Source organism: Pseudorca crassidens, chromosome 7 (genome assembly GCF_039906515.1).
Source record: "Pseudorca crassidens isolate mPseCra1 chromosome 7, mPseCra1.hap1, whole genome shotgun sequence".
Classification (NCBI taxonomy): domain Eukaryota; kingdom Metazoa; phylum Chordata; class Mammalia; order Artiodactyla; family Delphinidae; genus Pseudorca; species Pseudorca crassidens.
In genome coordinates, this window is record NC_090302.1 from 34,079,866 (window position 1) to 34,102,574 (window position 22,709).

At 43.3% G+C, this 22,709-nt stretch overlaps 2 protein-coding genes across 2 annotated transcripts in view; one reads left to right on the forward strand and one right to left on the reverse strand.

Moving 5' to 3' along the window:
- TRMO (tRNA methyltransferase O) overlaps nucleotides 1-22,709 on the forward strand; it is a 193,894-nt gene that overhangs the window by 84,356 nt on the left and 86,829 nt on the right. The gene's annotated exons all lie outside the window — the stretch shown is intronic.
- On the reverse strand, nucleotides 8,285-8,662 carry LOC137227663 (molybdopterin synthase sulfur carrier subunit-like). Its single transcript, XM_067743882.1, has one exon. The coding sequence runs from the start codon at nucleotides 8,634-8,636 to the stop codon at nucleotides 8,355-8,357; it is 282 nt and encodes a 93-aa protein (XP_067599983.1). The 5' UTR covers nucleotides 8,637-8,662; the 3' UTR covers nucleotides 8,285-8,354.

Genomic DNA, 22,709 nt, shown 5'->3' on the forward strand with positions numbered 1-22,709 from the left:
GGGAATAATCATGGAACCTACCTGCAGGGTTGCCGGAGGAATGGAATGAGATAAAGCAGAGAGCACACACAATTTGTCTGCAGGAAGCCCAAACCTTTCAGGCAAAGGGAGAGCAGACTGAAGCTGAGGCTGGAATGGGTGGAACTGAGGTGGAGCCAGAGTGGGTGGGAGTAGGGCAGCCAGGATGGATGGCTGAACCTCCACAGGCTTCTTGGTGATCTCAGGCTGAGATCCATACCGTTAGCCGAGAGAAGTTAGAGCTGAGAGAATGACTAAATCCAAGCTGCTTGGATCCCAGCCTCTCAAAGGCTCCTGCCTCTTCCTCCTGCTTTTCCAGTCCCACCTACACACGTGCGCGCGTGTACACAGCCCCACATACACACGTACACACATTCCTGGGACTCATACACTCTGTCCCAGGAACCAGCCCATTACTTCTCCCAACAGTTAGCACCAGTAGCCTTCTAAGCAGCTCTCAGGGTCACTCACCCATTCATTCACTCATTCCTTCCTTCCTTCAGTCATTCACCAAGCATTTCCCAAGGTTTTGGTGCCCTGTGCTGGCCTCACTGAACTGAACAAATCATGCTTCCCTTCCCAGTAAAGGAGCTCCCCCATCAATCTAGCCAGCTCTCAGATGCTTTTTCAGGGGCATACCCTGTCTCTAGATATCCTTCCACCTTGCTGCCCTCATGAGATTCTATCATTGGCATCCTGTTTCTTATCCCTAAAATATTTTAAAATTACTATTCAAATGATGTTGAATAATATTATTAATATGATACTCATCACCTATTGCCTGAAGTTTCAGCTTTCATTTCTCTGAGAATACCACTATACTTATAGAGTTGGTTTTGCTGGAAGACAGTGTAACAAAGTGGTTAAGGGCTTGGACTTTGGGGCTGGCATGGACCATCTGGGTCTGGGTCATGCCTGTATGTCTCATCAACTGTGAGACCTGAAGCGTGGTACTTAACCTCTACAAACCTCCATTTCCTTATCTGGAAAAGGGGGATTATAATACCTAATCCAAAGAGTCGCAAGAAGTAAGTGGGAAAATGTTTATAAAGTGCTTAGCATTTAATGTATGTTGATAATTATAGCGGTAGTCAGATTGTGTACACATCTCCATGACCTACTTTCTCTGCTTTACTTCATTTCATAAACCTTTTCTATCTTGTTACTCATTGTTCATACTTATTATTTTGAATGGCTACAGAATGTCTCATCAAGCTTCATTATAATTAACTTAGTCATTTTCTTTTTTTTTTTATTAATTAATTTATTTTTTCTGGTTGGGTCTTTGTTTCTGTGCAAGGGCTTTCTCTAGTTGTGGCAAGCGGGGGCCGCTCTTCATCGCGGTGCGCGGGCCTCTCACTCTCGCGGCCTCTCTTGTTGCAGAGCACAGGCTCCAGACGTGCAGGCTCAGTAGTTGTGGCTCACGGGCCTAGTTCCTCTGCGGCATGTGGGATCCTCCCAGACCAGGGCTCGAACCCGTGTCCCCTGCATTAGCAGGCAGACTCTCAACCACTGCGCCACCAGGGAAGCCCAGTCATTTTCTTATTGCTGGATATTTAGGTTATTATCAGTTTTTTCCTAGTATAAATAATGCTGTGGTTAATATTTTGGAACATAAAAGCTTTTTTAAAAATAGTAAAATGAATTTAGTTCAACATATTTTCATCTCAACCCTGAGTAAAATTTTGTGAGAAATACCCTGGATACAAAGATGGCTCAGCCCTGGTCCCTTCCTTTAGGGAGCTCATGATCTTGAGTGGAGAGAAGCCTTGGGCATACCTCCTGTCAGTTATATAAGGCAGGGAGTGCTGAGTGCTTTCAGAGAGAGGAATAGAATGCAAATGCGTGAAGTGAAAGGGATCCATTACTGTGCAGGAAGTATTTGTGGACCTGGAAGCTCCATGAAAGTTCAACTCATCCATTCAGATGTGCATCCAACAGGCTAAGCACCTCTGCTTGCGGGTTTGCATCCTGCCCTCACACACTGTTGGACTGTAGAACCAGGACACTAATCCTAGGTAGAAAGGCCCCAGAGAGATTGTCAGCTATTCTCAGAAGCAGGAGAACTGGAGGCAGCCTGCCAGGAGGTGGAGGAAGGCTTCTGAGGTCGGGGCTTTGGCCTAAGCTCTGAAGGAAGGAAGATGGAGTCTTGGGAGGAGTTACAGCTAGCAGAAGCCTCAGATGGGAGCCCTCTGGAATGGAGCATGCTGGGAGTGATGACAACTTGCTTCACTGCTGGGTAGCAATTGTTATGTTAGAGTTCAAGTCCTGGTAGAGAAGGAGGAACTTCTATATGAGGACATTTTGCCTCCAGGGAACCTAAAGCAGCTACTAAGGGTGAGTGTCTGCGGTCACTTTCGCTCATCAAACCATGACAAAACTGGATAGTAAGTGACTGCAGCTCTCCCCGAGTGCCAGGAATACATAAAAAACCCCACATAACATAAATTTACCACCTTAACTTAAGTGTACAGTTCAGTAGTGTTAAGTACAAGGTATTCACATTATCGTGCAGAACTCTTATTCATCTTGCAGCACTGAAACTCTGAACCCATTAAACAACAACTCATCATTCCCCTCTCGTCCCAGACCCTGGCAACCACCATTCTGCTTTCTGTTTCTATGAAGTTGACTTCTCTAGGCATCTCATATAAGTGGAATCACACAATATTTGTCTTTTTGTGACTGGTTTATTTTGGTTAGCATAATGTCCTCGAGGTTCATCCGTGGTGTAGCCTGTGTCAGAATTTCCTTCCTTTTTTACCAGGCAACTTTGAGGCAAGTTATGCACATTACTTTATGCATGTTAAATCATGTAATCCTCACAACGACCTTGTGAGGGAGGTACTAGTCTCACCTTCACTGTATTGAAGATGAGGATGTCGGAGGACAGTGAGATTCAGTTAACTGTCTCAAGGACTCCCAGCTGGTGGTGGAGCCAGGACTTAAACCCAGGCAGCCTGACTCTGGGATCCATGCTCTTAACTACTCCTCCACGTTTCCTCTCTCACTGTCACGAGGAGCACAGAGGTGATCAGAGATCGGTGCATCTAAACAAACAAGATGCCTATGTCATCAATTTCCAATGTTAAAGGGAAAAGAGCCTTAGGTTGGAATCAGAAGCCTGGGGTGTACATCTGGTTTCTGCTCTTGATGTTCTGTGACTATGAGTGAGTTCTTCCCCGTCCCCGTAGGGTGTCATTTTCCTCATCAGTAAAATGAGACGGTTGGGCAAGATCATTTGTAAGGTGTCCCATGGGCAATTGAATCTGGGAAATCTGCTAAGGTTAAATATGTTTCCCTTTAAAAGAAACAAGCGTGGTTTTGGCAATGGTAAATACATAATTATTGCAGTTTTCTTTGAGAAAATCTTCCGGAGTGTGGAGCGGGGGAGAAGAGAAGAGGAATTAATTAAGGCAATTTTAGAGGAGCAGGAAGACAAAGACCACACCCTTTTTCATTCTGTGAAAGAGCATCTTGAGCATCTTGGGTGCAAGGGCAATTCATCTCTGAATCTTCAATAATCTTGCAGCTTCCTCCGTGTAGCTGGTACCCAGGAAATATTTGAATGTGCCTGAGCGACTGTGGCCAGCTAATCTGAATGCGTCCCTAATTTACACACCTTTGTGTCTAGGTGGGGCCGTTGTAATGGACCCCTGTCAGAGTATTCACAGGACGGTGGAACTGCGGGGAGGGTAACTCCAGAGTATTGAGGAACTTCTATGAGCTGGGTGCAGTGCTACACGTTTACTTTTTAAATAACAGCTTTATTGAGATATAATTCACACACCATACCATTCACCCACTTAAGGCACACTTCAGTGTTTTTTCGTATATTCGCAGAGGTGTGCAAGCATCATTGCAGTCAACATTAGAGCATTTTTATCACTTTCCTTAAACCCCCATGCCTATTAGTAGTCTCTCCCCATTCCTCCTCAACTCCATCCTCTTCTTCCACATCCCCACGCCTAAGCTTAGGCAACCACTAGTCTAACTAATAGATTTTTCTATTCTGGACATTTCATATAAATGGAATCATACAATATATGGCCCTTTGTGGATGGCTTCTTTCACTCAGCATACTGGAATGTTTTCAAGATGCATCCATGCTGTAGCATGAGTCAGCACTTAATTTCTTTTTATTGCTGAACAATATCCTATTGTACGGATATACCACGTTTTATTGATCCATTCATCAGTTGATGGACATTTGGATTCTTTCTACTTTTTGGCTCATATGAATAATGCTGCTATGAACGTTCATGTACAGGCTTTTGTGTGGACACGGCTTCATTTCTCTGGGGTATATACCTAGGAGTGAAATCATTGGATCACATGGTAACTCTAGGTTACCGTTTTTGAGAAAGTGCCAGACTATTTCCAAAGTGGCTGTACCATCTTACATTCACATCAGCAGTATAGGAGGGTTCTAATTTTTCCACATTCTTGCCAACAGGTGTGTAGTGGATTGAAAGGGAGCCCCCCAAAGATATGTCCATGTCCTAATCCCTGGAACTTGTGAATGTGACCTTATTTGGAAAAAGAGTCTTTGCAGATTTAATTAACTCCAAGATTTTGAGATCTACCCTAAATCCAATGACAAATGCCCTTATGAAAGACACACAGAGGAGAGACACAAAGAGAAGAGGAGAAGCCCATGTGAAGAAGGAGGCGGAGACTGGAGTGAGTAGCCACAAGCCAAGGAACACCAACAGCCAGCAGAAGAGGCAACAAATGGATTCAGATTTCTCTAAAGCCTCTGGAGGGAGAATGACCTTGCCAACACCTTGATTTTGGACTTCTAACTTCCAGAATTGTAACCATCTTCTTACAGGCCTCCTATCTCCAGCTTCTGCCCCCTCCAGCCCTCCCCGACACCAGCAGCCAGAGGAACTTTCCTAAAGCACAGCTCTGATTATGATACGTCCCACCTCAAAAACATGCAATGACAACTTACTGCCCACATGACAAAATTTAAACTGTAAGCCTGGCATTCAAGCCATCCCTGATCTGGCTCCTTTATCTCTCTCCAAGCTCATTTCCTTCTTCCACCCTTCACACATCTTTTGCTCCAACCAAACAGAACTACTCACACTTCGCTCTTCCACAGATGTACACCTTGTCTTTCCTCTTTTTTTTTTTTTTTTGGCCGTGCTGTGCGGCTTGTGGGATCTCAGTTCTCCAACCAGGGATCGAACCCATGCCCCCTGCAGTGGAAGCATGGAGTCCTAACCACTGGACCACCAGGGAATTCCCTGCCTTTGCTCTTATTATCCCTTCTGCCTGGATTGTCCTTCTCACAGCATCTTTGTGGACTGAAGTCTTTCTGCTCTTCATGACTTGGCTCAGATGTCATCCCTCCATAAAGTCATCTCTTTTCTCCCAATTGGAGGTGATCTTTATTGCATTGTGTGTCTATCCTTGATTTCCTCACCTGCAGGGCCAGGGCTGCAGCAGTACACATCTCTGGGGATGGGGGCATTCACTTCATAGTCTATGAGATTGGTTTTCCTTAGAGTTGTACAGTAAAATCCACCTGTGCAGCCTTACATGGTCACTCTGGGTAGGTTTATGTTATCCACGGGAGTCTAGAGGGATGGTCTTATGAGCTTTTCAAGCACTTTTGCAAAATTTATTAGCTCCCAAACATGAAAAGAAAACTGCAAATCTGAAATTATAAGTTCTAAAGAAAAATTACTTACTTTACAGTAAAACATTTTTACACTAAAATGTAAAATGTTTACACTAAAAATTGTTTTTACAGTACAAAATTTTAAAATTTAACTGGTGGGATACAGCTTCCAAAGAAAAAGTAATTAAAGTTGGTGATGATGATGATGATTGATGATAGGTAACATTTATTGAGTGCTTACAGGTACTAGACACTATTCTAAATACTTTACACATTTTAAACTAATTTACCCCTTACAGCATTTTTATGAAGTTGTGCTATTATCACCATTTCAAAGATATGGAAACTTAAGTATAGCCTATGAATGTCTTAAAATGGCCCTGCTTGCCTGCATCATCCTCTAAGTTCTAGAGCACAGGGGCCATGAATGCCTCAGTGCTGTGTTCAGCTCAGGCCGTGGCATAGAATAAGTGCTCAGGGGCTGTAAAATGAAGGTACGAATGAATCATTGAGTTGAAGGTCTTCCACAGCATCTTAGATGTGTGATGTACATCTTTATGGGATACATTGCCTTACCTTATAGTTGTTTTTTTTTGTTCTTATCTGTATTACTAGGCTCCATGGAGACCTGGAGCATCATTCTGGATACGGGTCTATCGGTTGTCCTGCAGAAGCGGGCATCTGCTGTTTTTAACATAGATATTCTATGCAAATAATGAGCAAAAGAGAACAGGGGTGACTACATTACTATTGGGCAAAATAGATTAAATTACAATTATACATGTGAAATAATTATCCCAGTCAAACTAACATATCCATCACCTCCCATAGTTACCATTTTGTGTGGGTGGTGAGAACACTTGGCATTTACTTTCTTAGCAAAATTCAAGTATATAATATGTTATTATTAACTACAGACACCATACTGTACATTAGGTTTCCAGAACTTATTCATCTTATAACTGAAAGTTTGCACCCTTTGATGGATGTCTCTCCACCATTCTACTCTCTGTTGCTATGAGTTCTACTTGTTTTTGTTTGGTTGTTTTTCAGATTCCACATGTAAATAAGATCATGTGATGTTTGTCTTTCTGTGTCTGGCTTATTTTACTCAGCATAATGTTCTTCAGGTTTATCCATGTTATTGCAAGTGGCAGGATTTTCTTTCTTTTTTTTCAAGGCTGAATAATATGCCATAGTATGTATGTACCACATTTCTTTACCAATTTATCTGTTGATGGACTCAGGTTGTTTCCATACCTTGGCTATTGTGAATAATGCTTCAATGAACACCAGAGTGCAGATATCTCTATGAGGTAGTGATTCTATTCGCTTCAGATATGTATCCAGAAGTGGGATTGCTGGGTCATATGATAGTTCTATTTTTATTTATTTATTTTTTAAATTTTTTGAGGAACCTTCACACTGTTCTCCATAGTGGCTGCGCCAATTTGCATTCCCACCAACAGGGCACAAGAGTTCGGTTTCCTCCACATCCTCTCCAACACTTGTTATCTCTTGACTTTTAGATAATAGCCATCCTACAGGTGTGGTTTTGATTTGCATTTCCCTGATGGTTAGTGATGTTGAGCATCTTTCCATGTACTATTGGCCATCGGTATGTCTTTTTTGGAGAAATGTCTATTGAGGTCCTTTGCTCATTTTAAAAATCAGGTTATTTGCTCTTTTGCTGTTGAGTTGTATGAATTCTTTTTTTTTTAACTTTTAAAATCATGTTTATTTAGCTTATTTTAAAAATATATAAATTCTAAAAATATATCATACCAAGAGTATCCAATAAGGACTTTTTATACCTTCCAGTTCTGCCTACATTCTCAAAACACATCCCTGACAATAATGATAGCACTGAGCATAGCGGTAGGGGGTTGGGGGCAGCCTCTGAGACAGTCACTGAGGAGGGGCCACACCTCAGTGTAAGTCAAGTTACAGTTAGAACTTAGTCATAGAATAATATGTCTAACACAGGCATCTTTCCTTACATTTAAATTATTCTTCCCTTTTTTCCCTAAAGCCTTTCTTTCCTCTATAAGCCCTCATCCTAAGCACTCATTTATTTTGCTTTTTTTTCTGTCTTTTGTTCCACTGGTGTAACAGAAAAGATTATGTTCAGTAAACTATCTTCTGGAGAAGAAAAATCAAAACATGATCAAAGATAAGAATTTACCAAGTTTAAATTTTAGGACTCTAAAAACCTAAGTGGTTTAATCATCAGTTGCCCAAAAGCATTCTTTGTTTCTTTTCCAAGATGATGATGATTCTTCATACATTTCCTTTTTCCACATGGGTACCTTGGCTTTTAAAGTATCAATGGCATAGCTCACAGCTTCGAGGGATGCAGCCCTATGGGCTGAGGACACAGCATAATGATTGCTTCTGACACTGGAACTAAGCCAAGTCGATGGAACACTGCTATGTGTTTGGCCATTTCTGCCTAATGTCACTACAAATTTTTCTGACTTCATTTTCTGCCATTGGTAGATATGCTTCATATTCTAAGCTAATGACTTTTTTCCCTTCGAAGTTATTCCTTGTAGTTCCTACAAATAGGGATATTGCACCACAGAGTGGAGAAATCACCCGCTGTGAGACTTCATCTACTGAAAGTTTCTCAGATGTGAATTTTATTATACCTTTAGATTTTGCTTCAACTTCATTTATATCTTTCTCAGGTGGCTCCAAAGCACTATCCTCCACTAACCGGGGGTGGGGGGGTGGGGGGGATAATGGCAATTTCGTCTCCTGATTGAAGCAGGAGGAGCTGATCTCCAAGCTTGACATATTCTTGAGGAACAGCAAATATCACCTGATTTCTGACATCAGTCGATCCAGAATGTTGCGTTTCTATCTCATTCCACAGCTGCAATGCTTTTATTTCTTGTGGCACAGAAATGGTCTCCGAACGAATTCCTGTTATTTCAGCACTTTTTGCAAAATACAACACTTCCACCTGGCACTGTGGCACCATCCCGCCAGGGAACCCTAGCCCGGTATCCCCGAATTCTTTATATATTTGGGGTATTAACTCTTTATCAGATATATGGTTTGCAAATATTTTCTCCCATTCCATAGGCTGCCTTTTCATTTTGTTGATTGTTTCCTTTGCTGTGCAGAAACTTATTAGTCTGATGTAGTCTCATTTGTTATTTTTGTTTTTGTTGCCTGTGCTTTTGGAGATAAAATAGATTTTAAGCAAAAAGTTTACAAGAGACAAAGAAGGACAATATATGTTGATAAAAATTTAATCCGTCAATAAGTGTTAAATTAGGTAACAACTATAAACATATATACACCTGAAAATAGAGTCCCAAAATATATGAAGCAAAAATGGATAGACTTGAGGGGAGAAAGAGACAATTCTACAGTATAGTTGGAGACTAGTTGTATTTGGAATATCATTCTTCTCCAACTAGTTCAGGCAATTCAAGTTTGAAGAAAGAGAGTTAATTGCAGAGCAATGAGTCACCATGGCTTTCAGAGACAGGATGAGTGGGGAATAAAGGCAAATTCAGAATAAGTGGATGGATGTTGAAGCACACCTCTGAAGTTGAGAGCATGACAGTTCAACTGGTGTACAATCACGAGTTTGAAAAGAAATTGCTATATTCACATCACTGGTAGCGGCCACAGGGAATAGCACCTCATCCGTAGCAGCTTGGGGACTGACTGGAATTTCTTTGGCTGATAGCTGCTCTCATTTTGGAAGGGCCTCTGGTCCCCGTGTGAGATTCCTCAGCCCCTTTCTGAATACCTACTATGTGCCGGGCACTGGTAGGGTACCAGGGATATGAAATGAATCAGATAAGGAATGAAGTACTGACACGTGCCACAGCATGGATGAATTTCAAAAAACATTATGCTAAGTGAAAGAAGCCAGACACAAAAGACCACATATCATCTGATTCCATTTACATGAAAGGTCCAGGAAAAGCAAATCCATAGAAACAGAAGGCAGATTAGTGGTTGCCTGGGGCTGGGGATGGGAATGGGGAGTGATGGGCACGAGGGAAATTAGGGGGATGATGGAAATGTTCTCAAACTGGACTATGGTGGAGGTTGTGCAGCTCTGTAAATTTATGTTATAAATCATCGAATTGTACACTTAAAATAGTGAATTTAATGGTGTATAAATTATACTTCAATTAAGTTTAAAATAAATCATGAGGTCCCTGTCTCTTCTTCTGGAATGTGGACCTTCCTCAGGAAGAGGAACTTGCAGGACACACGCTGGACACATTGGGGTGGAGCCAGCATGTATGGGACACAGTGCTAGGCACTTGCGAGGAGGAGGGGGAAGGGCAGGGAGATGTGTGCTTGACCCATTTTCACTTTGGGAAACACGTGCTGCACACGCTGTACATTTTATTCCTCCCCCAAAAGCAAAAGATTCATGCCTAGCCCAGGAGAGGACCACCAGGACCCTGCCAGTGTCTGCAGTGATTGGTCTGTGCTATCCTGGTGTTGTTTTTGTTTTTTTTGCGGTACGCGGGCCTCTCACTGTTGTGGCCTCTCCTGTTGAGGAGCACAGGCTCCGGACGCGCAGGCCCAGCGGCCATGGCTCACGGGCCCAGCCACTCTGCGGCATGTGGGATCCTCCCGGACCGGGGCACGAACCCGCGCCCCCTGCATCGGCAGGCGGACCCCCAACCACTGCGCAGCCAGGGAAGCCCCCTGGTGTTTTTTGATAGTCAGCCACTGGTGGGAATTTCAGCCCACCCCAGCCAGTCTCAGAACATGGAGGCCTAGAAGGGGAAAGGGCTGTGACCCTGGTTCAGACAGCAACTGGGTGGATTTAAACCCAGGTCTCCAGCACCCCATGCTCCTGCTTCTTCCCAACAGGTCTCTCTGGGCTCCTGCATAGCAGGCTCTTTAGGACAAGGCTGGGAGGACCTGGGCTGACTCAGAGGCATGGTGTTTCTCTTCTGAGATGGTGGAAATCTGGGCTTGAGGTCAAGCTCTGACACTGGGGGAAAGAAATCATGTTCTTTCTCTTGGGGATCAAGGGTCTGTGTTTGCACAATGGGGACGTGAGATGAGGTGAGCTCTCCTGAGCACTGATCTCTTCTGAATAAAGGCCGTACTCTAGGGAGCTTGGTAGTTCCAACCTGCCTAGGAGCCTGGAACATCCCAACCTCTGGGCCAGCCCTTGGAGGTGAGTCACAGGGAAGAAGATAATTCCATTATGGAAGGGGGCCACCCACTGGGGCTTTATTATCCAACATAATAGTAAAGTAATTGCCTCCATTTATCCAATGCCTAGTATGAACCAGACGCTGCGGTAGGTGCTTCCCTGGCTTTATCCCACTTAATCCTCAAAGTAGCAGGCAAAAGGTAAGTGGTATTATTTGTATTTTACAAAAGAGGAAACTGAGGCTTAGAGAGGTGAGGCAACCTAGTATGCATTCCCTACCCACATCTGCCTCTCGAAATCTTACTCATGGCTCTAGCGAGACCCAGCCCTGGTGCCATAGCTCTCGTTGGAGCCACCTCAATGCCTCTGCTGTATCTGTCTCCCATGGCACTTAGGCTGTGGACTGTGGTTCTCTGAACTTGTGTCAGTTGCCCCATGAAGCTGGGAGCTCCTGGAGGGCAGGAAGCTGGCCCAACTGGCCTCTGCCTCCCCAGAGTCTGGCCAGGCCTTCTGGGAATGTGGGTTGGATTGCCTCCCAATATGCAAATTGGTTCAAGACTCACAGATAACAATAGGAAGGAAGATGACAAGGTCAGGCATGGTGAAAGGAAGTTGTAATCCTCATATCCACCCTATGAAGTAGGAATAATGATTCGCATTAAAAAACAATGAGGAAATCACCCCGGAGAGCCTGAGTTAGTTTACTGAGGTCACACTGCCAGCAAGTGGAGGAACTAGATTCAAGCCCTGGCCTGTCTGATTCCAAAGCCCATGTTTTGGGACTCCCCTGGTGGTCCAGTGGGCAAGACTCCACGCTCCCAATGCAGGGGGCTCGGGTTCAATCCCTGGTCGGGGAACTAGATCCCACATGCATGCTGCAACTGAGTCCACATGCTGCAACTAAAGATCCCGCATGCTGCAAGGAAGATCCCGTGTGCCGCAACTAAGACCTGGCGCAGCCAAAATGAAGGAGGGAAGGAAGGAAGGAAGGAAGGGAGGAAGGAAAAAATTGTGGCTTCAAAGCCCATGTTCTTTTCATTGTTCTAGGGAAGTTGCTGGATTTTCTATCTTTCAGGATAGCAGTTTGTCATGATTAATTTATTGGAATTCAAGCTCCCTGAGGGCAGCAACTGGGGTGGATTCACCTTCCTCTCTATAGAGTTGGGCACATACAAATAACAAAGAATTGTGGAAGTGATTAAATTGAGTGCACTAAAATTTTCAGAAACAGCTGTGGTGAAGGAGAAGCCAGTAAATAGTTGTACCCCAATTAACCACCTTTTTGAGGGTGAAGAGACGGTGACCAGCTGTCTCCCAGGGCTCACTGCTGCTTTGCCCTGTGCCACTGCCTCACACCTGCAGGTTGAGGAGGTGAGAGCCAAGGGGGAAGTTGGCTGTCTTCTCACTAATGCCTTTGACTCACTGACTTATTCAGCAAATGTTTACTGACTATCTCTACACATTAGTAATATCTTCAGCTGAGACAGTCGCGGCCGTAGGAGTCTCTTTTTGGTGCCATGTGGAAGGACCTTTGGGTCACACCTTTATGTGCTGTGGGCAAATTGCCAGTCGATGAGGTAGGCTAGAAAGAGGCTCAGGATAGCTGGGCTCAAGTCCTAATTTTGCTGCTCCCTTGGACAAGTCACATCCACTCTCAGTGTCCACACTAATCTATGTTATTGCATTTACCACATTATTACATTGTAATTATATATGGTTTCTGCAGTCTCTTTCCATACCACGAATTCCCTGAGGGGAGGACAGTGGCTATGTCATCTTTGTTTTCCCACTCACTGTCTTGTGTATCATACTTGGTATATCATAAACTCTTAGTAGTAGTAATAATAGTATAGTACTGATGATGGTAAAATTTCTCCATTTATGGAGAGCTAACCGTGTGCCAAGCACTGTTTTATGTGCTTTTGTGTTGTAACTCATTTAATCCTTGTAACAAGTCTGTTAATTAAACAGTGTTATTATCTCTGCAGATGAGAAATCTGAGGCACAGAGAGGTTAAGTAACTCGTCCAAAGTCACACAGTAAGTGGCAGAGGCAGGGTTTATGTTCAGTTCCTCTGTCCACAGTTCATGGTATAAACCACTTGTACAACATGGTCTGTTTGAAGAAAGGAACAAGTTGTGAAATGAGGCCCTCCAAGGTCTCTTTAGCTCTGATTTCCTGTGAGTCTCAAAAATGCCTCTCAGCAGACTGCAGAAAGGGACATCTGCTCTGGCATGGCCGTGTAGACCAGGGAAACAGGTCCACACTGGTAAACAGTGGGGTCTGCTGAGAGTAGGAGTTTGAAAGCTGACTGTGGCACTTATGGCTGTGACCTTGAGAAAGTTATTTAACCTCCTTGAACTTCAGTTTCCTCACAGGGCAAAGGACAGTAATAGCTACATTGTAGCACTGTTGGAAGAATAAAATAAAAATACAAAAAACCCAAAAGAGAATATCTTATGGAAAGTGCTTAACACAGAGGAAGCTCTCTACAGAAAACTGTGGAGTTTGGAATGTAATTGTTACAGAGTTGGAGATGCTTTATTTTTTTTAATTTTTTAAAAATTTATTTATGGCTGTGTTGGATCTTCGTTGCTGCGCATGGGTCCTTTCTAGTTGCAGCAAGGGGGGGCTACTCTTGGTTGCAGTGCGCGGGCCTCTCATTGCAGTGGTCTCTCTTGTTGCAGAGCATGGGCTGTAGGCGCACAGGCTTCAGTAGTTGTGGCACGCGGGCTCAGTAGTTGTGGCTCAGGGGCTGTAGAGCGCAGGCTCAGCAGTTGTGGCATACAGGCTTAGTTGCTCCGTGGCATGTGGGATCTTCCTGGACCAGGGCTTGAACCCGTGTCCCCTGCATTGGCATGCGGATTCTTAACCACTGCCCCACCAGGGAAGTCCCTGGAGGTGCTTTAGAACAGAGCTTGGTGGGGGATTCAGGTGGGTCAACTTCTCAAAGATTAGTATGAGAGATCATAAAAAATTAAGTGAATCCGAGGGTGGTCTGCTTTCTGGATGTATGGACTTTGGATGGAAATCTAGGAGGTTGCCTTTGTGTGGTGAGTGTATGTGTGTCTACATAGGGAGACTTGGGGTCAGTTGCTGGGGATGGGGTGGGAACATATGTTGGAGCGAGCAGAGACCAGGGAGTGAGGAGACATATTCAAATTCCAGCTCTGCCACTACCTTCCTGTGTGATGGAACAGGTTTGGCAAGTCACCAATCATCTTTGGGTTTCCAGTTCCCCAGTTCCAAGTTTAGGGGGTTGAATCTGAAGAGCTCCAAAATCTCAGTGAATACTACCAGTTTAGAAATTCCCAAGCCAGATTCCTCGATGAATGAAAATTCCTCTAGTATCCATTTCTACTGAAAGAGCAACAGGTTTTTCTTCCCGCTGGCATTGCTGTGTATTTGAATCCGATACAGGTGAGAGGCGTTTTGTTCTGGCATTTAGACCCCTCCTCTCTCAAGTTGGTGAAGAGTTCCAAGAGACCCAACTCTCCCAGCCAGGTTGACTCAGGCCTCTGGATAAAAATATCCAATCAGTCAACCAGCATTTACTTTATTTAAAAAAAAAAAAAATCATGAGAATTCCCTGGTGGTCCAGTGGTTAGGAGTCTGCGCTTTCACTGCTGAGGGCTTGGGTTTGATCCCTGGTGGGGGAACTAAGATCCTGCAAGCCTCGAGGCGTGGCCAAAAATCACATAATTAGAGAGTAAGTACAGGATTATGGGAGAAAACACAGATAAGCAAAATGAACTAAATTAGAATCTCCCATCATCCCATGACATGATCATTAGTAACATTTTGGCATATATATATTTCCTGATGCTTTTTTCTGTGTAAAATTTATTTTAAAAATTAGATCCTTACAGTGCATACCTAGCATTTTGCAACCTGCTTTTCCCCACCTAACATTATATTGTGAACGATTTTCCCCTATATTACATATACTCCTATATTTTTAATGGCTCAAAAGTATTGCATTGTATGGAGGTAATATTTATCTAACCAATCCCTTACTGGACCTTTTGGTTGTTTCCATCTTTCACTCTGATGAATATGTGTCTTTAAATATTTGGGTACATCTTTCAGGTTTTCTTAAATTTCTCAAAAAAGGAATTGCTGGGTTGAACAATATGGACATTTTAAAGGCTTTTGATACATATTTCCTTTTGCTTTCTAGAAAGTTTGTATCAAAACGAATTCACCATGAGATAAGAGTTCATGTATTCCTACTTTGAGAGCAAATAGGAGGGGTCCCTAAGGTAGTTAGGGATTGGGGGTCAGGGGAAGCTATGCAAAAGAATTGTCCAGGGGGAGATCCGTAGAACAAGTAGGACTGAGCCAAACAAAGAGGGAACGTATTGATAAGTGTTCTCGACAGAGGGAACAGCATGTGACAAGGCCCAGGGGCATGGCACTCTGAGAACAGAAATAAATTCCATGTGCTTAGAGTCTGGAGAGCAGGCAAGTAACATGTGGCATGACATGATAAGATTTGTATTTAGTAAGGGCACTTTGGCTTCAGTGTACAGGACTGATTGGGGGCAAGACTGGAGATGGAGTGACAAGTTAGGAGGCTGTTGCAGTCCTCCAAGTGAGCAATGTAGCAGTGGCCAAGACTGGGGTAGTGACAGTGGGAATGGAAAATAGACTGAAGGGACATTAAAGAGGTGGGAAGGACAGGACATAGTGATTGCCTGGACAGTAGGAGGATGAGAGAGAGGGAAGACTTAAGGATGGCTCTCAGGTTTCTCCCTGACCTGGGAAGAATGGAGAGCCTAGACAACGCCCTCCGAGTTTGGGTTAGGAAGATGATGTGTTCAGCTTGGAACATATTGAATGTGAGGTTCCTGTGGCACCCATCCGAGTGGAGGTGTCCTGTAAATATCTGGATCCAGAGAAGAGAGGTCTGGACTGCATGTAGCTGCTGGGACCTGAAGTCTTGGAGAGGATTCAGTCACCAAGTCATCCCTCACCAAGGAACAGAGGGATGCCTAAGAGAGAACCCCAAGGCACACCAACTCCTAAGGGATGAGTGAGGGAGGAGGAATCTGCAACGAGACTGGGAAGGAGTAGCCAGAGAAGTGGGAAGAAAACCTGGAGTGCCTGTTGTCATGGAAGCCAAGGGAAAAGAATTTTTCAAGGACAGTGGCTGGCAGGATCTGATATAGGTATGACCCTCACACCTTTTCAAGGGCCACCTCATTTAATCCTCCCAACAGATTGTCGAAGTGGATACCTTCATCACGCCATTTCGAAAGAGGAAACTGAAGACCAGAGAGGGTAGGCAAAATTTCCAAGGTCATTCAGCAAGTCAGTGGCAGACAAAACTTGAACCCAGGTCTTGACAGGCTGTGTGTGGGCCAGGTGGGAGAGGGTAGCATATAGAATTTTAGCGTGAGCTCCTGGAGTAGGTGATAATAGAAATAATTAATGGCCACCACTCACCGTGTACCCAGTGTGTGCTTGGCACTGCTCCAGGCCTCACCTGCACTATTTCTGAGCCTCAAAACCACAAGGAGAGGCTGTGATTTTACTCCTTGTGCACAGAGGAGCCTGGGGACCGGAAGCGAAGTGACATCCGAGATCACACACCATGGCAGGTGGCAGGACCGGGTTGGGAACCCAGGCCTTCCCCATTCCCAGCAACGATCGCGGCGGCCCTTTCCCTAGGAGCGGCGCGTTGTTTCCAGCGGGAACGCCCGGAGGCGCCCCCTGAGACCCCCGCCCGCCCCTCGCCCCCGCGCGCATGCCTGGCCGCTGAGGCGTGAGAGCAGCCGCCCGGAGCCATCCCTCCCGCGCTCCTTGCACAACCGGCCCGGATAAGTGCTGCGTCTCTGGGCAATTATCGCCCTCCCGCCGCCGCCGCCGCCGCCGCCGCCGCCGCCGCCGCCGCAGGGGACGGCCGGCAGAAGGCCAAAGGCCAAGGGACTCCCAGCCACCCAAGAAGAGCGGTACCCACCGGTGGGACCAGCCACCAGCTCTATGCGCGACTGCACAACGCCAGGCCGCGGGGAGCGGAAGGCGGGGAGGCGGCGCGGGCGATGACGTCACGGGCAGCGGCCCAGAACCCAAGGCTTCTGCCTGGCGGGCCACCCCCGGTCGCGGACCTTCGGGAGAAAGCCGGGCTTGGCCGTGTGTGCGCTGCCAGGTAGTCTGAAAAGCATTCTTTTACTTCTTTTCATCTCCATTTCTTCCCTTTATTTCCTTCTTCCTCTCTTCTTTTCCTCTTCATCCCTGTGATTCCTCCCTCTTCCTCCCATTACTTACTCCTCCCTTCCTCTTTCCTTCTTCCTTCCTTTTCCCCTTCTGTCCTTCCTCCCTCCATCCTTTCTCTCTTTCCTTCTCTTCCTTCCTCTATCTCTTCCTCCCTAACTCCTTCCCTACTCCCTTCTCCTTCCTTCCTCCCTCTCTCCTTTCCTTCCTCTCCTCCCTCCTTTCTTTCTCCCTGCCTCTCCTTCCTCCCTTTTTCATTTCTTCACCTTTGAAAATAATTTTTAATTTCTAACTATGGTAAAAAGCACATAATATAAAATTTACAGTCAGTTGTGTTAAGTACATTCACATTGTGGTGCAACCAGTCTCCAGAACTATTTCATCTTGCAAAACTGAAACTATATACCCACCCATTGAAAAACAATGCCCCATTTCCCCCTCCCCCCAGCCCGTGGTAATCACATTCTACTTTCTTTTTCTTCATTTCTTCCCTTTGTTTTTTTGTGACCTTCTTTCTTTTCCTTTACCTCTCTTTTTTCTTCCCCTCCCTCTTTCCATCTTTCTCTCTTTCTTTTCTTAAAAACCTGTTGGCCCCGCTGCATTCTTGCCAGCCCTCTACAGCCTCTGCCAGGGGCTGGACCAAGAGGCCTGTAAGCGAGGCTGTTAGAGGGCTGGTGAATCATCATTCCTCTTCCGTGTGTTAGGGCCAGTGGGCGGCCCCTGGCAGCCTCACCTGGCGATTGGATGGTAGGCAAACATGTCCAGCAAGGAACTTTTGCCAGGAAGAGTTAATTAGAGAGAGGCCCTAACTCCACGGTCAGGCTGGGAGCCTCTGTGTCCTCTGGGCCTTCCCCAATCCTGGGGCTCCCCTTCCGGACAGTGCAAGACAGCGTGATGATGGTGATGGTGGTGATAAGTTGGACTGACACAAAACTTTATAGTTTACAAAGCAATTCCATAGACATGATCTCATTCTTGTTCTCACAACAATCCTGGGAGGTAAGCCTTACTATTCCCTTTTTACGGGTGAGGAAACTGAGCCTCAGAAAGGTGAAGGGTTTTGTGTATGGCCGTGGAGCAGTATTGGCAAGGTGGGGTCCCAGATTTGTATCACAAAAGCAGGAAAAGAAGGGGCTGGGTCAGTGTTTAAAACATCTTTTAAAAATCATTGCTCCCTCTTCTATGTTCCCATAGCACCTTGTTTAGACCTCTTGAGTGTAGGCCCCACCAGATGGGTTTCTTCAACACCTGGGCCTAATGGCAGATACTGAACGAGTGAGTGGTGGAGGTATTTGATGGTATGCATAACAAGTGTAAAAAAGTTGATATATAGGCCACTTAAGAGACTTTTAAAAGTCAAGTAGAGTTGCCACCCAGCTGTCCCTGGGTTATCTGGAATAGTGGCTCTCCATTTAGGGAACATATTGAGAGAATAGAGGACTTCTAAGTGTGAATGGAGTTGCAGTTTTCCCACCTTTTCTGGGTAGAACCTCTGGCTCCCGGACAGTTCACATTCTTTGAGTACGTTCTGTTTCAATCCTTTTGTCATTTGTTGGTGCGGAAATAGTTTTATGCATGGGTAATTGTGGTAGATTATTAATGTTCACCAATATCCACTTCTTCCCTACATCATGCAATCTCCAGTCCCCTTGAAGTAAAGCATGGTCACATGACTATTTTTGGCCAATAAATATGATTACAAGTGGTGTTTGTCACCTGTGGACTGGAACTTTGAGTCGCAGGTGCTTGACTCTTTAGTTCTCTCTTCTCCGGCTGCATTGACTAAGGAGGCCACATTCCAGGATGTTGGAGCTTTATTGGCCTGGGTCTCAGGGAGACTACCATGAACATGACCCCCATCAACTGTTATGGATGTGCAGGGTAAGTGAGAAATAAACCTCGGTGGTATTAAGCTGCTCAGATTTGGGCTGTTTGTTACTGTAGTTTATTCTAGCCTATTCTGTCCAATACAGTCATCGATAGAGCAATCAGTATAATACATTGAGTGCTTAGTCAAGTTTTAAAATTTATTTACTTTATTTTTGGCTGTGTTGGGTCTTCATCGCTGCTCACGGGCTTTCTCCAGCTGTGACAAGAGGGGGCCACTCTTCGATGCGGTGTGTGGACTTCTCATTGCGGTGGCTTCTCTTGTTGTGGAGCATGGGCTCTAGGGCGCACGGGCCCCAGTAGTTGTGGTGCATGGGCCCAGCAGTTGTGGCTTGCGGGTTCCAGAGCACAGGCTCAGTAGTTGTTGTGCGTGGCCCTAGTTGCTCCGCGGCATGTGGAATCTTCCCGGACCAGGGATCAAACCTGTGTACCCTGCACTGGCAAGCGATTCTTAACCAATGCGCCACCAGGGAGGTCCCTGGAACAAGATTTAAATTTTTTAAAGACAAATTTATAACTGCACAATCTAGTAGAAAATAAAAGCATGATTTAGATTTTCTTCCTTAAACATTCCTTATCACATATACTTTAGAAAATGTTTTTAAGAGCATCATTGAGATATAATTGAAATATGATAAACTCCACATATTTAAAGTATATAATTTGATAAGTATTGACATATGTGTGTACCTGTGAAACCATTACTCCAATCATTATAGTGAATATGTCCCTTACCCGCAAAAGGTTTCTTGTGTCCTTTTGAAACCCCTCTGTCCTATCTCTAGTCACCAGGCAACCACAGATCTGCTTTTGTCACTATAGCTTAATTTGCATTTCCTAGAATTTTATATAAAGGGTATCATTCAGTAGTGCTCATTTTTGCCTGTCTTCTTATACCTTAGTATAATTCTTTTGAGATTCTTCCGGATTGCTGAATATGTCAATAACTCATTCTTTTTATATTGCTGAATACGATTCCATTGTAAGGATAGACCACAATTTGTTTATCCATCCTCTATTGATGGACTTTGGTTATTTCCAGTTTGGGGCTATTAGAGTAAAATTGTTATGAACATTTTTGTATAAGTCTTTGTGTGGACATATGCTTCCATTTCTCTTGGGATACCTAGGAAAGGAATGGCTGGATCATATGGTAGTTGATGTATGCTGAATTTTCTAAGAAAGATTAGTCCTTTGGTCTTTTTAACCTTAATCATTTTAATAGGTGTGCAGTGTATCTCACTGTGGTTTTTAAAATTGTGATAAAATACAGAAAAACATAAAATTCGCCATTTAAAGCATTTTAAAGTGTGCAGTCCAGTGGCATTTAGTATATTCACAATACTGTGAACCATCACCACTGTGGTTGCAGAATATTTTCATCACCCCCAAAGGAAACTCCATATCCATTAAGGAGTCACTCCCTATTCCCCACTCCCCCAGTCCCAGGCAACTACTCATCTGTTTATTGTCTTTATAGATTTGCCTATTCTGGATATGTCATAATGGAATATGAAATAAATGGAATGTTGCAACATACATTCCTTTATGACTAGCTTCTTCCACTTAGCTTGTTTTTGCGGTTCATGTTTGTAGCACGTATCAGTACTTCATTCTCTTTTGTGTCTGGATAATATTCCATTGTATGTGTATACCACATTTTATTTACCCATTTGTCAGTTCATGGACATTTGAGTTTTTTTCTACTTTTGGGGTATTATGAATAGTGCTGCTATGAACATTTAAAAAATTTTAAATTTTATTGTGGTAAGAACACTTGAGATTTACCTTTTTAACAAATTTTTAAGTGTATAATACATTTTTGTTGACCCTAGGTACTGTGTATAGGTGTTTGTTTGAGCATGTATTTTCAGTTGTTTTAGGTATATATGTGGGAGCGGAACTACTAGATCACATGGTAATTTTACGTTAAATTTTTTGAGGAACCACCAAACAGTTTTCCACAGTGGCTGTATCATTTTACATTCCCACCAGTGAGGCATCAGGGTTCTAATTTCCTTGCAAACATTTATTTTCCATTTTTTTTGGATAATAGCCATCCTAATGGGTGTGAAGTGGCATCTTATTGTGTGTCCTTTGTTTTTGAAAGATAATTTCACTGCATGTAGAATTCTGGTTTGCTAGTGCTTTCTTTCAGATGTTAAAGATTTTGCTGTACTCTTTCCTAGCTTGCATTGCTTCCAACAACAAATCTGCCATCATCTTTGTCTTCCACTGTATATAATGTGTCTCTTTCTCAGAGTACTTTCAAGATTTTCTCTATGTCATTTGTCTTGAGCAAGTTGATTATGATATGCCTTGGTGCAGTTTTCTTCATGTTCCTTCTGTTTGGAATTCACTTGGCCTCATGGATCTGTATATTTAGAGTTTTCAATATAATTGGAAAATTTTGGGCCATTCTTTTTCAAACAGATTTATTGAGATATAGTTTGTATAACATATAATTAAGCTATTTACAGCATACGATTAAATGTATATTATTATCTATGTGGTTGATGCACATTCATCACCACAATCCGTTTCAGAGCATTTTCATTATCCCAAAAAGAAACTCTGTTCCTTTTAGCTTTCACCTTCCAACCTCCCCCCACCCCACCCCCACTACTAATCTATTTTTTATCTCTATGGATTTGCTTATTTTAGACATTTCATATAAATGGAATCATTCAGTATGTGGTCCTTGGCCGTTATTTCTTTAAATATATTTTTTTCTGTCCCTTCCTCTTTTTCTCTCCTTCAGGTACTCCCATTTGTTTTAAAATTATTTTGAAAATTGTATTTCAGTATAATTAGTTTCTGTTGTAATCCTTTATATTTTATACACTGAAATACATCATTCTAAGATGTCCATAGGTTCTGCTAGACTGCTAGAGAGGTCCTTGGCCCAAAAATGTTGAATAAGTATTCTTATTCTAGATAGTACTATAGAGGAGCGTTTTTCAAAGAAAGCTGTTCCTCAGGATATTAATAGTTGCTGTGGTAGAGGTATTCTTTGCACAGATAAGCTTGGGAAACAGAGTGAAACAACATTTGATATCTTTTTCTGTTGGATTTCTCAGAGCCTTTTATTTACTAAAATGCTTTGTGTATGTCAGAGAGGAGATACGATGTACATTTTCCAAATCCAGTGTAGCATATAGTACACACTTTTAACATTTGTTATTAAAAAAACCCTCTAGTAATATCTAGTTTAATGAATTTTACAAATGAAATGCTCCAGAACATAAATCCCCTGAAAAAGGGCCTGAAATACATTTAAATTATATATAAATATTTCTTAAATTAAGGTTAATAATCTAATGGACCCATTTAAAAGGACAAAAATCTCATGGATTCCCCAGTATTGACTTAAATGAATTTTAGTTTAATGTAATTTTAATATGTACGGATATAAAACTAGGTATAACCTCCCTATAAATAATAAAACCAAAACAAATCTACAAATTAAATATAATACTACAAAACCCATCAAATCCAGACTAATGGCATTTAATGTGTTGGATTTTTTTTTTTTTCTTGCTGACACTAAACAGTTATTAGCAACGCTACTCTGGGGCTGACCTTTTAAGGGGAAGGTTCTTTTGAATCCATCATGCTTATACTACTGTGTGTGTGAGATGACTTAATTCTCCCACAACCTTTCTCCATTTGAACCTCTGTAAGCTTGCTTCTTACAGGCCTGTGATAGTTCATCTTCAGTTAACACCTTGAGATTAGGTCTGCCTTGCTTTTCTCATTAACTATTATAATTAAAATATTACTGCCTGATTCCAATTCCATCATAAA

Bases quoted from the DNA above. Each gene is read 5' to 3' on its own strand.
- LOC137227663 (XM_067743882.1), bottom strand. From the start codon at position 8,636: ATGGTGCCACAGTGCCAGGTGGAAGTGTTGTATTTTGCAAAAAGTGCT.